The sequence below is a fragment of the Hyperolius riggenbachi genome, chromosome 12, assembly GCF_040937935.1.
Source record: "Hyperolius riggenbachi isolate aHypRig1 chromosome 12, aHypRig1.pri, whole genome shotgun sequence".
In the NCBI taxonomy this organism is placed as follows: domain Eukaryota; kingdom Metazoa; phylum Chordata; class Amphibia; order Anura; family Hyperoliidae; genus Hyperolius; species Hyperolius riggenbachi.
The window spans coordinates 187,333,671-187,352,057 of record NC_090657.1 but is presented as its reverse complement, the minus strand read 5'-3'; the positions used below and the strand labels follow the sequence as shown (position 1 = coordinate 187,352,057).

The 18,387-nt window shown below is 48.3% G+C and overlaps 1 protein-coding gene across 1 annotated transcript in view; it reads right to left on the bottom strand.

The window, feature by feature from the left end:
- RTF2 (replication termination factor 2) overlaps nt 1-18,387 on the bottom strand; it is a 65,044-nt gene that overhangs the window by 41,933 nt on the left and 4,724 nt on the right. Inside the window, exons 2-5 of the mRNA XM_068264484.1 lie at nt 10,755-10,849; nt 5,326-5,419; nt 3,376-3,512; nt 1,656-1,734 (exon numbers count right to left, since the gene is read on the bottom strand). Of these exons, the coding sequence (XP_068120585.1) occupies nt 1,656-1,734; nt 3,376-3,512; nt 5,326-5,419; nt 10,755-10,849 (405 nt within the window). The remainder of the gene's footprint in view (nt 1-1,655; nt 1,735-3,375; nt 3,513-5,325; nt 5,420-10,754; nt 10,850-18,387) is intronic.

Below are 18,387 nucleotides of genomic sequence, written 5' to 3'. Positions count from 1 at the left end.
TCACTGAGATCAGCGAGTGCAGTGATTGGCCAGAATGGCAGAGCCTTCTCCCGCCCTCAAGACCATCAGCCCCCTCCTGATTGGCTGGCGGCGTCTGATAGGGACATATGAAAGGGATTTGGAGACCGAAAAGCCCTCCTACTAAAAAGCAACACTCAGTGTCTTCTTAAAGAGAACCCGAGGTGATTTCTAAGAATGATATCCGCATACAGAGGCTGGGTCTACTTATATTGCCCAGCCTCTGTTGCTATCTCAATTCCCCCTAAGATCCCCCTGCGCTCCCATAAATCACAGCCACGCTGTCGACATGCAGCAGGCTGTGTATACCTATGTAGTGTTACTCTCGCCACTCCCCCCGCCTCCTCCATAGCTCCAGTCCCAATCAGCGGGGAGGGAAGGGACGCGGGCGGGGACCGGAGCTATGCAGGAGGCGGGGGAGCGGCGAGAGTGACACTACATAGGGTAAACACAGCCCTCTGCGACACGCTGCGTGTCGACAGCGCGGCTGTGATTTATGGGGGCATAGCGGAGCGCAGGGGGAACTTAGGGGGGGATTGAGATAGCAATATAAGCAGACCCAGCCTCTGTATGCGGATAGCATTGTCAAAACCCATCTTGGGTTCTCTTAAGCCCTCTGAAGAGTCACACAATGATGTAAGCCCGTTCAGCATTTTCTCGCCCAACAGTATCTCGGGTGTTTAGAGAGTGGCAGCTGAGAAAAAAAAACTTCCAGAGATAAGGACTTCTCAGGTGGAAAAAGGCTGGTGAACGAGAGAGGTGAAAGGCAAGCAACACTCCTAGTCTGCAGCAACAAAAAGGCAACAGCAGGACAAATTACAGCTGAATTCAATGCAGGTGCATCACAAAGCATATCCCAATGCACAACAAGATGGACTTTGCAAAGGATGGGCTTTAGCAGCAGGAGACCATCAAGAGTGTTTTTGGTGTCACAGAAAAAAAGGAAAAGACGCATTTTGTGGGCCCTTGCCACCGTGCTTGATTGCCTTAAGGATCATTAGAGTTTAACCTGCTTCCATGGCCAGCTCAGTCCCCTGACCTATTCCTATTGAACATTTGTGGGATGAAGTCGAAAGATCACTTCAAAGCTTGGAAACACCACTATCCAATCTGACCCAACTTAGAGCTGCCATTATGTCAGCATGGGCCAACATTTCTCGGCAACGGTATCAGTGTGTTGTGGACCAACTTGTTATTAGACGGTGTCTGATTTTTTGGCCACTCAGTATAGTAGAGGATTGTTGCACATGTAGGTGTGATCTCAACACCCATTGGGCAATCTCCTGGAAGACCATTTCACGAATGCTCAGTTGTGTTATCTTTAATTATGAGAGGGGGTGTGAGGTAAATGGAACCCGGCTCCACTGAATATCTCCCCAAGCAAAAATCCATTGCAATTTTGTCTTCATAAGGTTTATTACTACGGTTTATTTGTGTCTGACAGTATTGTGCCAGTCTCAGATATGCTCCCACTGATGTACAGACTGGCTGATCTGATCAATCAATAACTGTGCCACCAGAAAAAAACGAAACCCACAATACAGAGGATGCCACCAGTTCTTCTGAAGGCATACACTAGATGTCTAGTACAGGAATGATATGAAGAGTAAAAAAAAAAAAAAAAAAATATCACCTACCTTGTGACAAACGTCTGTCTTGATCTCTTTCAGAGCGCGCTCAGAGAACACACAGCCGCACTGCCTCAGCACACAGAACCTGCAGAGACACACATTATACATCAAACAGGTGACAGAGGAGACACCGCTCACCCTATCAGAGTGCGCCCAGAGAACACACAGCCGCACTGCCTCAGCAGAGACACACATTATACATCACACATGTGACACCGCCCACCCTACTTATTTTCCTAGCACCGCTGCCTGTAGGGCCACTCCCGTAGTCCATCCTCTGTGTTCCTGTGCCCAGTGTTATAGGCTCACTTATAAACGGGCTGAAATCCGGGCCACCTCCAGGGTTCTGAGTCACAGCGAGAGCCTGTACCACATGGTACAGGTGCTCGTGTCGTCGCCAAACACTGGAAGAGGCTAAACATGGGCACGAGGGGAAGCACACCAGCAGGGGGTTCGTTGGTCGTGGCGATAGTGAAAACTGTTACTGCTGCACAACCAAATTAACCCTTGTGACCAAGATTTTCCACCATCGATCAATTCAAATGATCGATTTGGCAGCCATATAACTGCATTGCAATACCAAGTAATGTATGGACTCCTTTCATCTTTTTCCCTCACTATCTAGTTCCAGTGGAGAGAAGATCAGCACGTTCCACTCCAATGGAAGGGTCATGTGACTCCCATAAGTATTGGGGAGGGACACTCACTGTCTCTTAGTGCCACAATCAAGACATTGGGCCGGTTATTGGCTTGTACGCACGTACGGGGCATGTAACCAGAGAGGGATCAGTACTCAATCCCTCAGGTGACAGTACTGGCCGGACCTTCACAACGGGCCACTAGCCTGTATGCTGGTGCCGGCCGGCGGGAGCGTTAGGGGCCGACAGAGCAGCACAAGAGGTGCCAGGTTATGCACGCTACCCAAGATGTCAGGGCCCGCTGTAACCAAGCTAGGTTCTCAGCAGAGGCGCTCGTTGTTCTCCATGTTTCATCTAGCGTGTGTACAGGACTTACTCTGGGAGGTAGGCCAATCTACCTGTTTTTTCTAATCTGTTTTTAAAGAAAACCTGTAACAGGGTGGTACTCCCCCCGGGAGGAGGAAGCCTCTAGATCCTATTGAGGCTTCCCCCGAACTCCTCCGCCCCACGGTGGTCTCTCTGAACCCCCCCGAACAGCAGCCATGTAAATATTTACCTTCCCTGGCTCCAGGGCAGTAGCGGTTCTTGGCTTGGGATCAGGCGTAAACAGCCGATCCCATCGGGTTCCGCTCTACTGTGCAGGGGACTTGCGTCTGTGCAGTACAGCGGACCCGACTAGGATCAGCTATTTCCGCCTGATCCCGAGCCGCTACTGCGCTGGAGCCGGGGAAGGCAAGTATTGCAGACGCTACCGTGCCTGCGCCACAGCCTGACAAATTGTCGGCTGTGGCTTCGGAGGGGCCCAGAGTGACCACCATGGGAGGGAGGAGGACGGGGGAATCCTCTATAGGATCCAGAGCCTTCCCCCTCCCAAAGTAATTACCCCGAGGACCTTTTTTTTTTATTACAGAGTCTCTTTAGATAAATTGGACTTTATTTTGTGGATCGGAGATCTGACCCTTTGTATATGTAGTGACCTGTCAGGTATATTGGGCCCTGGGTGGCTGCAGGTCTCTGCACCATAGTGCCGAAAGAGGTCTACTATTGTTTACACCAATGATGCCGTCCAGCTGTTAGGTATCGGCTACCTGTGTCTGCCGTTCATTTCCAGTCCAACCACCGGGCAGATGAATTGTGAGCACTGCTCGTCGTACTTGTCCCCTTTGGTGTTGCCTCTGCCCCCCGTCCATGCTGGGTTCTCACTCAGGTTCAGTTCAATGACATTCTGCAAGTGAAGGAAAGCCATGGATAAAGCAAATGATAGCCATACATTTATGACATCTAGAAAAGGAACTCTAAAGGTGGCCATACATCAGACAATTTTGCAGGAAGATCAACCTGCCGATTCAATAATGTTGGGTCGAAAGGATCGATAAGACATGCTGGAAGTGTTTGATCAGGAGCGCGGTGAAAACGGCGTTATATAGCATGACAACGAGGATAAAGAGGCGCCCAGGATAGGATATAACCAAGTTAAAAACCGAGTAAAATCAAACATAGTAGAGGTGGCTTACCTCGCAAGACAACACAACCAATTGAAACAGGTAAATTTTACTTGCACAGGCAATGCGTTTCGTGAGTACACACCCACTTCATCAGGCCAATAACAGTGCCGCAGTTTGGAGCTCCTCTTTTTTTCGAGGTGTGCACCACCCAATCCATAGTCGGTATCGATAACATGAAGACTGACATCTTCAACTATCCCCTAGCCAGTGCCCCCCCACCCAGTATAACGTTACCCCCGTCCAAAGTCTCATCTCCAGGAGCAGAACCTGAAACTGACTGCCTGTTTGTGCCAGCTACTACAACCTCTGTATTCAGGGTTACCACCACCCACACACTCCCAACAGCTACAAAATCTGCAGGCGAGCACAGCTCAACCCTCTTACTGCGAATATAGCATAAACCTAACTATACTCTCGCACAGAACCCTCCCTCTACTGAGGTCTAGCACTAACCCCCCCCCCCCGGGGTGGTGCCTAACCCCAAGACCCTCTGGTGGTTCCTAACCCTAAGACCCCCCTGGGTGTACATAACCCTAAGACACCCCCCCCCCATTGGTAGCTAAAACCAAGACCCCCTCCCATGATACCTCACACCCCTGCCCCCCCCCCCCCCCCCCCGGACGCCTAAACCTACCTCCCCCCGCAGCAAAATGCAGCGAGGAAGGTCAATTGGCGGAAGGCGCCTGATTAGTGACAGTGACATTACATTTTGTCAACCGATAGCATTGCTGCACTATAGCGCAATGAACACTTCCGCAGGCCCTTGGCGCCCCCGCAATGCTATCCCGGTGTCGAAATTTAGTGTCACTGGCACATATCGTGCCCATTATAAAAGCCGCAATATCAGCAAACAAGGCAAATTTCAATGCTTGAAGGCGCCCGATAGCCAGCTCCGCCGCACACCCAAACTTCCTTCCTTTGCCACAAATTGTGGCTTTTATAGTAGGCGCCTAAAAAGCCGCATATGGACGACTGTTTCTCCTTCAGGGCTCATTCGCCCCTTTTTTACCGGTTTGCAGCTGTCTGCTTAATTTCCCACTCCCAGTCAGTCCAAAGCCATGCATCGGGATAGGCTAGGAGCCAGTAAAAAGGTGTTGCTTTAGCTGACAGAGGAAAAAAATTCTCTCTTCATGCCAACCATGTCCAACTCCAGTCCATTTATGGCACAGCTCAAATTAACCGATGGGACTCTATGGGTGTGGTTCATCAGTAGAAGTCATCTCTCCATTTTGCAGTCCACCCTAAACACTGACATGGATATGTCCCTCGAGGACTGGAATCGAACATTCCTGGAGGAAGCCCCTGGTAAGTAAAAAAACCTTTACATTTGCAGGTCTCTGGTTTACTTTAAGACCCCTACTAGTGATGCCCAAAGCTAATCCAACACCCTCCCACCCCTAAACACCCCCCCCCCCCCCCTCAAACTTTTTTTTTTGTTCATGTGTTATGAATTTAAAATGTAAAATGTTTAAGTAACACAAACTATGCCTGAACATGATGCTAAATGTGCAATAATATGCAAAATGTCTGTACCTTGATACTCTTGATGTGACCTGAGGAATCAGCATTAGGCTTATCAGGGGATTTATCCAATAGGAATTCAATAACTGCATCTTTATTGTACAGCCTGTGTGAAGACAAAAAATAACCATAATTCAATAAATGCATCTTTATTGTACAGCCTGAGTGAAAAAAAAATAACAACCAGAATTCAATAACTGCATCTTTGACGTACAGCCTGTGTGAGGACAAAAGTAGAAAGGAGGATCCGCAGACCAGAACAGGTTGAGGTAAAAAAGGCTGATAAGTTTATTCGAAAAAATCCATAGATAGTGCAATAAAACCACAGGATCAACTCACGCGTATCGGGCCTACCATCTGCCCTTAATTGTAGTTAAAAAACCAGTGAGGACAAAAGTAAACCAGAATTCATTAACTGCATCTTTATGGTACTGCCTGTGTGAGGACAAAAAATAACCAGAATTCAACAACTGCATCTTTATTAGGGATTGCTCATTCAGCTTCCGCGGAATTAAACATACCGCATTTTTGATTTACCGTTAATTTTAGCCCAATTGCAGAACTCGGAAGCGTTGGACTAGAATTTTTCCACAAACATCGGATTACCGCAGTCATTTTAAACCAATCACAAGATTCCGTCACCGGGAGCGTTCTGCACATGCGTAACGTGCAATTTTCTTATACTATGTATGCGCAGGACACTCCCGGCAATGGAATCTTGTGAATCCGTCGAGAACGCGTGTGGCTTGGGCCGAATGCACAGTGGCCATCAACTTGCTGAGTCGCCCGGAACCAAAAGTGGGTTGCAGCGGGGGACCAGAGGATCGGCTTTCACTGTGCAGGACAGGGCGGCTGCATGGGGCTGGTAGAAATCCCAGGTAAGTTAAACTGGCTTTTTTTTCAATTACTTTAGCTTTTCATTAAAGATCAAATTTACAGTAGAGTCTTGGTTATCTGGAACTTAATTAAGTAGCAGTCTAAACCAACCAATTTCTTAGGGTGTTTGTGGGCTCTGCTGTCCTTAAAGAGACTCTGAAGTCTCATAAAAATCATGTTTTTATATTAAAAATCTCTTTAACATGATTGCCCTAACTAAAACGCTGCATCCCCGCAGCTGAACTCTAACTAAATCTCCCCAAGCTCCCCGGGGGGCACATTGCGGGGATCGCTTCCGTGAGAGGCAGAGCTTTCGGCTGCAGCTCTGCCTCTACACGCGTTCATCTGTGCGGATCACCGCCTCTCCCCGCCCCTCTCAGTCTTCTTTCACTGAGAGGGGCGGGGAGAGGCGGAGATACACGCATATTTACGCACATGGAGGCAGAGCTGCAGCTGAAAGCAGCAAAATCCACGACCAAGAAAGTCGTGGATTTTGCCGGGGGCGAGAGTTAGGGGTGGATTTAGTTAGAGTTCAGACGCGAAGATGCCGCGTTTTAGTTAGGGCAATCATGTTTAAGAGATTTTTATATAAAAACATGATTTTTATGAGACTTCAGAGTCTCTTTAAAAAGTGTACCAGAGCTGTCAAATAATGAAGAATTGATACTCGCCCGTGGCTTCCTCCTGCAGGATAAGCTTGTCTGAGTCCTTCACCGTCCTCCCGCGGTCTGCCGTTCAGCCACTATCAGCCCCGGTAACAGACTCAGGCGCGGTCTTCTATGCATGCGCAGACCCAACTCCAACTCCTTAATACATACCAGGGCTGTGAAACCACTGACTTCGACCTCAGGTACTCAAAGTGGCTACAACTCCACAGCCCTCTTTACTGTTTACAGGGAACGCAAGGCAACGTCACTGTAGGCCAGATTTATCAAAGCATTACAGACAGTTTTTTCTTTTTAAACAGATCTAACCAGCAGAGGAACTGTTCTGCATGATAATAAGAAACGTCTTAAATCATACTTAATAGTGGCAGTTTAGCGTGAATTTCTAGAGCTGCACTACAGTTAATAAAAAAGTGTAAATCCATCCCTAAACTGTCGCAGATTAACCTCCTTAGCGGTAACCCCGTGCTGGACACGGGGTAAGCCGCCGGAAGGTGCCGCTCAGGCCCTGCTGGGCCGATTTTCATAATTTTTTTTTTTTTGCTGGACGCAGCTAGCACTTTGCTAGCTGCGCCAGCACTCTGATCGCCGCCGGCCCCCGCCCGATCGCCGCTATCTGATGCGGCGCGCGGCCCCCCCCCAGACCCCGTGCGCTGCCTGGCCAATCAGTGCCAGACAGCGCCGAGGGGTTCTTCGGGACTCCCAATGACGTCCCGACGTCGCTGACGTCATTCCGCCCCGTCGCCATGGCGACGGGGGAAGCCCTCCAGGAAATCCCGTTCTTTGAACGGGATTTCCTGATCGCCTATCGCCGGAGGCGATCGGCGGGGCTGGGGGGATGCCGCTGAGCAGCGGCTATCATGTAGCGAGCCCTGGGCTCGCTACATGATTTTAAAAAAAAAATAAATAAAAAAAAACTGCTGCGCTGCCCCCTGGCGGAATTTTTCATACCGCCAGAGGGGTTAAGAAGTGCTTAAAGAGACTCTGCAACAACATTTTCAGCCTTATTTCTTCTACCCTATAAGTTCCTATATCTGTTCTAATGTGGTCTGGATTACTGCAGCCTTTTCTAGTTGCACTGTCTCTGTACTATATCTAATATTTTCTTTGTCAAGCTTTGTCGACCCAGGAAGGAATGTGCTGCCTCTGCTGTAATGAATACAAGTTATGTATGCCCCCGGCAGGCTCTGTGTGCTTTGTTTATTCGTGAGGCTGAGGGGAGGGGGGGGGGGGGGGCAGGGAGAGGGAGCTGTCCGTCACATGCTGAGAAACTGAGAATCCCAGACAGGAGTGCAGTTAATTCACTATGTAATAAAAACTTATAGGAGAGAGAGAGAGAGAGAGAGAGAGAGAGAGAGAGAGAGAGAGAGAGAGAGAGAGAGAGAGAGAGAGAGAGTGTGTGTACGTACATATATACACACTCACCTAAAGGATTATTAGGAACATTATATATTTGCTACAATAGAGTGAGAATTTGGCGTAAACAGAATGAGAACATGGATCCATCATGCCTTGTTACTACTGTGCAGGCTGGTGGTGGTAATGGTGTGGGGGATGTTTTCTTGGCACACTTTAGGCCCCTTAGTGCCAATTGGGCATAGTTTAAATGCCACGGCTACCTGAGCATTGTTTTCTACCATGTCCACCCCTTCATGACCACCATGTACCCATCCTCTGATGGCTACTTCCAGCAGGATAATGTACTAAAATGGTCCTGTACTAAAATGGTCCCCACAGTCACCAGATCTCATGGGTTGAACATCTTTGGGATGTGATGGAATGGGAGCTTCGTGCCCTGGATGTGCATCCCACAAAGCTCCATCAACTGCAAGATGCTATCCTATCAATATGGGCCAACATTTATAAAGACACACTGTCTCTTGTTGCAGTGTCGTGACCTATAGGTCATGAAAGTGAAAGTGGGCCAGTGCGGCCCACAGGAGCGGTGGTTCTTGCGGCACCTGATCCGCACCTTAACGTTTCCAGTGCTGGGCATTGATGCAATACTACAGATGTATTGGTTACCTCAGCAACAGCAATTTCCCTGAACCACTGATGTACTGGTTACCTCAGCAACAGCAATTTCCCTCAACCACTGCACTGTGAGAAACCTTCCTAACTCCTCCTATTTTACAACAGTTTTAGGCCTCTTGCACACTGCAAGCGATTCCACTTTTTAATCAGTTTTTACATCCGATTCAGATTCCGATTTGCAGTGTGCAGGGAGCAAACTGCAAATCGGATGTAAAAACTGATTAAAAAGCGGAATCTGAATCGGAATCGCTTGCAGTGTGCAAGAGGCCTAAGTAGGAAACTGCACTATCTTTATTAATATGTCTGAGAGTTCTGAACTGATTCTAAAAACCTACCAATACTTTGTCTCAGGCACTCTTGATAAATGTCCCCCTGTGAACCTAGCCTTAACCCTTTGCGCTCGTATGTCCCGCATAGCGGGACATTGCGAATTCCGCGTTGCACTCGTTTGTTCAAGCTCTGTTTGCGGCGCACCAGGACCCCCCCGGAAACCCTGATCTTGCCTCTCACCTTAGTGGGCATGTAAATCTATATGCCCACTAGGCCTGAAAGATAAATCGAATTTAAATCGAAATCGTGATCACCAAGATCACAATTTCAGAATCGTCAAAGCGGCGAATATCGCGATCACGTCATTTCCACAAGAGGAAGTTTGAAGAAGCGCCTTCAAACTTTCCCAAAGTCCCAGTGCCCGCAGTGTTGGACATACCTTCCATCCTCTATTGCCCTCTGCCGCCTCTTGTGCTTGGCAAAACTTTGGGTTCCTGTATGTCACATGATATACAGGAAGTATGCTGTGCATTAGAGCCTGCATGAGGCAAAGTGGTTAGACGGGCATCGCTCGACTCGTGCTTGAAGCTATGTCCAGAACTGATGCAACTTGCGTGACAGAGGAGGCACAGAGAGATACAGCGTGGGCACAGAGAGAGACACAGGAGACACAGAGGGGGCACAAAGAGAGACACAGAGGGGGTACAGAGATAAACAGAGTGGGCACAGAGACACAAAGGAGGCAAGAGAGAGACCCAGAGGAGGCATGAAGAGGCAAAGGGGGCACAATGAGAGACAGGACAGAGGGGGGACAGGCACAAAGGGGGGAACAAAGCTTGATTTGAAGGAAATCGTGAATCTAATCGAAATCGTAATTTTGGACAGAAATCGCTCAATTCAATTTTTTCCTAAAATCGTTCAGGCCTAATGCCCACACAGTCAGCGCCCCCCAGCTCCAAACCGGAAGTCTGTGATCCCCGCCGGCAGGAAGTGACATTTACATTTAAATGTCACTTCATTTTCTTTGATGAATTTTTTTTTTTGCAGATTCTATGATAACTGTGCTGATTCCTATTTGCAGATTCCATTCAGATTCCTTGCAGATTTTTTTGCAGATTGCTTGCAAAGTTGCATAGAGAATCAATGGCATCCTATGGAATGGACTGGGGAAGAGTGTAATTAGTAGCCAGTATTTTATTGCTAACATGCCCAATCAAAGTACCAAAGATTGCATTGTGTGTAGGGACAGTAAGAAACCGGGTGGCAGGCATAAAACCACCTATTATTGCGAAACTTGCTCATGCAGGCTTGGATTACACTCAGGAAACTGGTTTACAATTTACCATACCTTGGCTTTCTCCTCTGCCAAACTGTCCAAATAAGGTATCAAATTAAACGTTATAATGTGTTCTTTAAAATAAGATATACCATGTTGCGGTGTTCTGTTCCATGTTAAAGTGAGAGAGAGAGTAAGAGGGAGAGCGCATTTCTTTAAAAAAACCTCAGAGCAGAAACGACTTCCTTTAGGAAAGAACTCTGAGTGGAAAGGGTTAAAACACGTAAAAAACAATAACCAGCAAAGCTATGCACACGCACCTTCCCAGCTCACAGGCGACTATAGGCTTCTTCAGCTTCTCCTGGCTCAGAGTGCAGTAATACCAGCGGGCAACCAACTCAGCGTTCTTGTCAGGCTAAAAGGACAAAAGACAGTCTGTATGAATAATTATCACCATTCATAAAGGCTAATGGGGCTGGGTGGTACCTAATGCTCACAACCGCTGGTCCGCACGACAGCCGGGGGCCCCAGGTCTTTCTCACCGGCTGGGGCCCCCAAACCACCATGCGATACCCAGAGGGAAGTGCGAGCGAGCCCTGGACCTCTCACAACCAGGGAACTCACCCACACTGCCTCTGAACTGAATGCTAACTGCAACACACACAATTTGCTCACTCCCAGCTAAAGCACTTTTGGTATCTAATGCTGTCACAGTGTGGCAATGCAGATTTATCATGCTAATTATGCTAAAATGGATATGAACTGTACAGCACACATGGATGGGAGACAATCTATTCAGTGTAGGCAAGTGCCGATAACCCAAACATAAGTTACTAATGTGCAGTCAGACTCCTGGGATGTATCTATACCAAGGAGCAATCCAGCCTGGGATGGAGTGACGAAACACAACAAGCAGGTGATATCTGTTCAATTCTACAACCAAAATATTGTAAACTATTCTGTTCCTGAAGCAGCTTTAGTCTGCTTCAGGGGAGCCAGCAGGAAACCACATAGGGAAATTCTGGAATGTGATTAGATGGGCGACATCCTCTCAAACTGCTAGGTTTAAACTACGCCTGCACTATTCTGCCAATCACATCTCTTTGTACTATAAGAGGGTGCTGTGATTGGAGGACTGTTGCCTATGAGGGCTCCTGCTGGGTCCCCTAAACTAGACTAGTCCCCCTGAAGCAGCAGCAGGCCAGGACTGGCCAGGGGGGGGGGGGGAACGGGGGCGATTGCCCCCCAGGCCGCCGTTATTCAGTGATTTAGGGCTGGTCCAGTGCCTGGTGTTGTAAGGCAGTATGAAACACTAAGCTAGCTGCTAAAAGTGCAATTAGAGGGTAGGCAAGTGTTACCGTGCACAATCTCCTTTTACCGGTTTTAGGGGGTGGGGCGACGTAGCGGCGGGGATGCGACACAGCGGCAAGCGCATGAATAGTGGCGGGGATACAAATACTCACTTGCAGGCAGCCAGCTCCGTCCTGTACTGGCTTCATTGTGCTTCCTGTTCTTGCATCACATATTCCTGAAACAGCGCCCCCCTGGGTGCTATTACAAGATGATGCAAGAACAGGAAGTAGAATGAAGCTCTTACATCGGTGAAGGACCTTACTGCCGGGCAAGTGAGTATTTATCCCTGCTGCCGCGTCCCCTCTCCCTCCTGGCTCTCTGTGCAGCGGCCACCTAATTCTGGCTACACCTATCCCTGGCTACCTATGCTCCGAGCACCTACTACTGGCTGCACCCATCCCTGGCTACCTTTGCTGCAAGCACCTACTACTGGCTACACCTATCCATGGCTACCTTTGCTGCGAGCACCTACTAATAAGGTTCAATTACACTGCCGCGCTCTCCACTCCTGTAATCATAAAAAAAGACTCCGCATAGGGTAATATTGTTCAGTTCTGTTATTCACACTATTCCACCACCTACAGATCACTTGTGCTTTGTGCTCCCCGGGTGCTGAATCACATCTATCTCCCTCACCCCTTGTTAATATATGCTCACCAGATTCTCTCCACCTCAGTTGTCAGGTGGATCTTGCGCATAACTGAAAGACTTGTTCCAGATTTTCTCCACCTCAGCTATTAGGTGGGTTTTTACAGGTATCATACACACTTGTTCCAGATGTATCCCACCTCTTTATTAGGTGGAGACAGCGCTTTCTGTTATTCCAAACAACAACACGATCCTCAGTAGTATACAAGAAAAAGCCTCTTATCAGGACTTTGGTTTATTTTCTTCGCTAAAATCACTCATAAAACATAAAAAGAGAAAAAAACGCATATAGCGTAACACTGTTGACAATGCCTCTGTGCGCAATACAAAATCTCACTTACGCACTCAGAAGTACTCTGCGCATATCAGTTACAGTTGGCTGCCAATGCCCATCCGCCTTGCTTCCGGGTGTGTGTCAGCCTCACTCACGTTCTCCCGTTACCGCCGCCTCCTCCTTCAGTCGCAGGGGTCACTTGCGTGCGCCTCTTACTCGACCGGCCGGTCTGTGCGCTGTCCTCTCGACGTCAGACGCTTAGCTCCGCGTCTGACGTCGAGAGGACAGCGCACAGACCGGCCGGTCGAGTAAGAGGCGCACGCAAGTGACCCCTGCGACTGAAGGAGGAGGCGGCGGTAACGGGAGAACGTGAGTGAGGCTGACACACACCCGGAAGCAAGGCGGATGGGCATTGGCAGCCAACTGTAACTGATATGCGCAGAGTACTTCTGAGTGCGTAAGTGAGATTTTGTATTGCGCACAGAGGCATTGTCAACAGTGTTACGCTATATGCGTTTTTTTCTCTTTTTATGTTTTATGAGTGATTTTAGCGAAGAAAATAAACCAAAGTCCTGATAAGAGGCTTTTTCTTGTATACTACTGAGGATCGTGTTGTTGTTTGGAATAACAGAAAGCGCTGTCTCCACCTAATAAAGAGGTGGGATACATCTGGAACAAGTGTGTATGATACCTGTAAAAACCCACCTAATAGCTGAGGTGGAGAAAATCTGGAACAAGTCTTTCAGTTATGCGCAAGATCCACCTGACAACTGAGGTGGAGAGAATCTGGTGAGCATATATTAACAAGGGGTGAGGGAGATAGATGTGATTCAGCACCCGGGGAGCACAAAGCACAAGTGATCTGTAGGTGGTGGAATAGTGTGAATAACAGAACTGAATATTACCCTATGCGGAGTCTTTTTTTTATGATTACAGGAGTGGAGAGCGCGGCAGTGTAATTGAACCTTGTTATCCAAGAATTGGACTTTTTCTGCAGCGAACCCATTTTACTGTTGATTGTATCAAGTGGTAATTAATGTATGAACTTTGGCGCAGTGTTTTTTGAACAGAGCACCTACTAATGGCTACACATATCTCTGGCTACCTATGCTGCAAGCACCTACTACTGGCTACACCTATCCTGCGAGCACCTACTACTGGCTACACCTATCCCTGGCTACCTTTGCTGCGAGCACTTACTACTGGCTGCACCTATCCTGCGAGCACCCACTACCGGCTACCTTTACTGCAAGCCCCTACTACTGGCTACACCTATCCCTGGCTACCTTTGCTGCGAGCACTTACTACTGGCTACACCTATCCTGCAAGCACCTACTACTGGCTACACCTATCTCTGGCTACCTTTGCTGCGAGTACCTACTACTGGCCACACCTATCCTATCCTGCAAGCACCTACTACTGGCTACACCTATCGCTGGCTACCTTTGCTGCGAGCACTTACTACTGGCTACACCTATCCTATCCTGCAAGCACCTACTACTGGCTACACCTATCTCTGGCTACCTTTGCTGCGAGCACCTACTACTGGCTACACCTATTCCTGGCTACCTTTGCTGCGAGCACCTACTACTGGCTACACCTATCCCTGGCTACCTTTGCTGCGAGCACCTACTACTGGCTACACCTATTCCTGGCTACCTTTGCTGCGAGCACCTACTACTGGCTACACCTATCCTATCCTGCAAGCACCTACTACTGGCTACACCTATTCCTGGCTACCTTTGCTGCGAGCACCTACTACTGGCTACACCTATCCTATCCTGCAAGCACCTACTACTGGCTACACCTATCTCTGGCTACCTTTGCTGCGAGCACCTACTACTGGCTACACCTATCCCTGGCTACCTTTGCTGCGAGCACCTACTACTGGCTACACCTATCCCTGGCTACCTATCCTGCAAGCACCTACTACTGGCTACACCTATCTCTGGCTACCTTTGCTGCGAGCACCTACTACTGGCTACACCTATCTCTGGCTACCTTTGCTGCGAGCACCTACTACTGGCCACACCTATCCCTGGCTACCTTTGCTGCGAGCACATACTACTGGCTACACCTATCCCTGGCTACCTTTGCTGCGAGCAGTTACTAATGGCTACACCTATCCTATCCTGCAAGCACCTACTACTGGCTACACCTATCTCTGGCTACCTTTGCTGCGAGCACCTACTACTGGCTACACCTATTCCTGGCTACCTTTGCTGCGAGCACCTACTACTGGCTACACCTATCCCTGGCTACCTTTGCTGCGAGCACCTACTACTGGCTACACCTATCCCTGGCTACCTATCCTGCAAGCACCTACTACTGGCTACACCTATCTCTGGCTACCTTTGCTGCGAGCACCTACTACTGGCTACACCTATCTCTGGCTACCTTTGCTGCGAGCACCTACTACTGGCTACACCTATCTCTGGCTACCTTTGCTGCGAGCACCTACTACTGGCTACACCTATCTCTGGCTACCTTTGCTGCGAGCACCTACTACTGGCTACACCTATCCTATCCTGCAAGCACCTACTACTGGCTACACCTATCCCTGGCTACCTTTGCTGCGAGCACCTACTACTGGCTACACCTATCCCTGGCTACCTTTGCTGCGAGCACCTACTACTGGCTACACCTATCCCTGGCTACCTTTGCTGCGAGCACCTACTACTGGCTACACCTATCCCTGGCTACCTTTGCTGCCAGCAACCACTACTGGCTACACCTATCCCTGGCTACCTTTGCTGCGAGCACCTACTACTAGCTACACCTATCCCTGGCTACCTATGCTGCGAGCACCTACTACTGGCTACACCTATCCCTGGCCTCCTTTGCTGCGAGCACCTACTACTGGCTACACCTATCCCTGGCTACCTTTGCTGCGAGCACCTACTACTGGCTACACCTATCCCTGGCTACCTTTGCTGCGAGCACCTACTACTGGCTACACCTATCCCTGGCTACCTATGATGCCAGCAACCACTACTGGCTATCTTTGCTGCGAGCACCTACTACTGGCTACACCTATCCCTGCCTACCTACAGTGATGTGAAAAACTATTTGCCCCCTTCCTGATTTCTTATTCTTTTGCATGTTTGTCACACTTAAATGTTTCTGCTCATCAAAAAACGTTAACTATTAGTCAAAGATAACTTAATTGAACACAAAATGCAGTTTTAAATGATGGTTTTTATTATTTAGTGAGAAAAAACCCTCCAGATCTACATGGCCCTGTGTGAAAAAGTGATTGCCCCCCTTGTTAAAAAATAACTTAACTGTGGTTTATCACACCTGAGTTCAATTTCTGTAGTCCTTAAATAGGAGCTATCTGACACAGAGAAGTAGACCAAAAGCACCTCAAAAGCTACACATCATGCCAAGAGCCAAAGAAATTCAGGAACAAATTAGAACAAAGTACTGTAATTGAGATCTATCAGTCTGGTAAAGGTTATAAAGCCATTTCTAAAGCTTTGGGACTCCAGCGAACCACAGTGAGAGCCATTATCCACAAATGGCAAAAACATGGAACAGTGATGAACCTTCCCAGGAGTGTCCGGCCGACCAAAATTACCCCAAGAGCGCAGAGAAAACTCATCCGAGAGGCCACAAAAGACCCCAGGACAACATCTAAAGAACTGCAGGCCTCACTTGCCTCAATTAAGGTCAGTGTTCACGACTCCACCATAAGAAAGAGACTAGGCAAAAACGGCCTGCATGGCAGATATCCAAGGCGCAAATCACTCTTAAGCAAAAAGAACATTAAAGCTTGTCTCAATTTTGCTAAAAAACATCTCAATGATTGCCAAGACTTTGGGGAAAATACCTTGTGGACCGACTAGACAAAAGTTGAACTCTTTGGAAGGTGCGTGTCCCGTTACATCTGGCGTAGAAGTAACACAGCATTTCAGCAGAAGAACATCATACCAACAGTAAAATATGGTGGTGGTAGTGTGATGGTCTGGGGTTGTTTTGCTGCTTCAGGACCTGGAAGGCTTGCTGTGATAGATGGAACCATGAATTCTACTGTCTAAAAATCCTGAAGGAGAATGTCCGGCCATCTGTTCGTCAACTCAAGCTGAAGCGATCTTGGGTGCTGCAGCAGGACAATGACCCAAAACACACCAGCAAATCCATCTCTGAAAGGCTGAAGAAAAACTAAATGAAGACTTTGGAGTGGCCTAGTCAAAGTCCTGACCTGAATCCTATTGAGATGTTGTGGCATGACCTTAAAAAGGCGGTTCATGCTAGAAAACCCTCAAATAAAGCTGAATTACAACAATTCTGCAAAGATGAGTGGGCCAAAATTCCTCCAGAGCGCTGTAAAAGATTCGTTGCAAGTTATTGCAAATGCTTGATTGCAGTTATTGCTGCTAAGGGTGGCCCAACCAGTTATTAGGTTTAGGGGGCAATTTCTTTTTCACACAGGGCCATGTAGGTTGAGGTTTTTTTTATCACTAAATAATAAAAACCATCATTTAAAACTGCATTTTGTGTTCAATTATGTTATCTTTGACTAATAGTTAACGGTTTTTGATGAGCAGAAACATTTAAGTGTGACGGCAAACATGCAAAAGAATAAGAAATCAGGAAGGGGCAAATAGTTTTTCACATCACTGTATACTGCGGCCACCTATTACTGGCTACACCTATTCCTGGCTACGAATACTGCGGCCACCTATTACTGGCTACACCTATCCCTGGCTACCTATGCTGCACCCACCTACTACTGGCTACAGAGGGGCGCCCGGGTCCAAATAATTGTATAATACCATTTTTTTTTTACGGTTATCATACTGTGGAATTTCATACCGTTGCAACCCTAATGTACATGCCTTTTATTTTGTTGTTGCAGCTGCAGTGCAGCCAGAAAAATTAGGCAGGCATGTACACGCACCAGAAAAATTATTATAGTGGCTGCTGCTAGCAGCGGCCTTAAAAATTCAGGAATCCGCCTGGAGTCCTGGACCCTGTTGGTGGTGGCGGAGAAGGCAGTCAAGCGGCCTGCAGGCAGAGATGCTGTGTGGGGAGCGACTTAGTCTTCGGGATCCATGCCTCATTCATTTTGATAAAGGTGAGGTACTGAACACTTTTGTGACCTAGGCGACTTCTCTTCTCAGCGACAATGCCTCCAGCTGCGCTGAAGGTCCTTTCTGACAGGACGCTTGAGGCAGGGCAAGACAGAAGTTGGATGGCAAATTGGGACAGCTCTGGCCACAGGGCAAGCCTGTGCACCCAGTAGTCCAGGGCTTCACCGCTGCTCACAGGGTCTACATCAACACTTAAGGCCAGGTAGTCGGCTACCCGCCGGTTGAGGCGTTGGTGGAGGGTGGATCCGGAAGGGCTAAGGCGAGACGTTAGACTAAAGAATGTCCGCATGTCCCACATCACCATGAGATCGCTAGAGCGTCCTGTCCTTGCCTGCGTGGACATGGGAGAAGGATTGCTGGCAGTGGTACCTTTATTTCGTTGTGCTGTGACATCACCCTTAAACCCACTGTAAAGCATAGTTGACAGCTTGTTCTGCAAGTGCTGCATCCTTTCTGCCTTCTGGTGATTTGGAAAAATCTCCGCCACTTTGTGCTTATACCGAAGGTCTAGTAACGTGGCCACCCAGTACAGCTCATTCCCCTTGAGTTTTTTTATACGGGGGTCCCTCAACAGGCTGGACA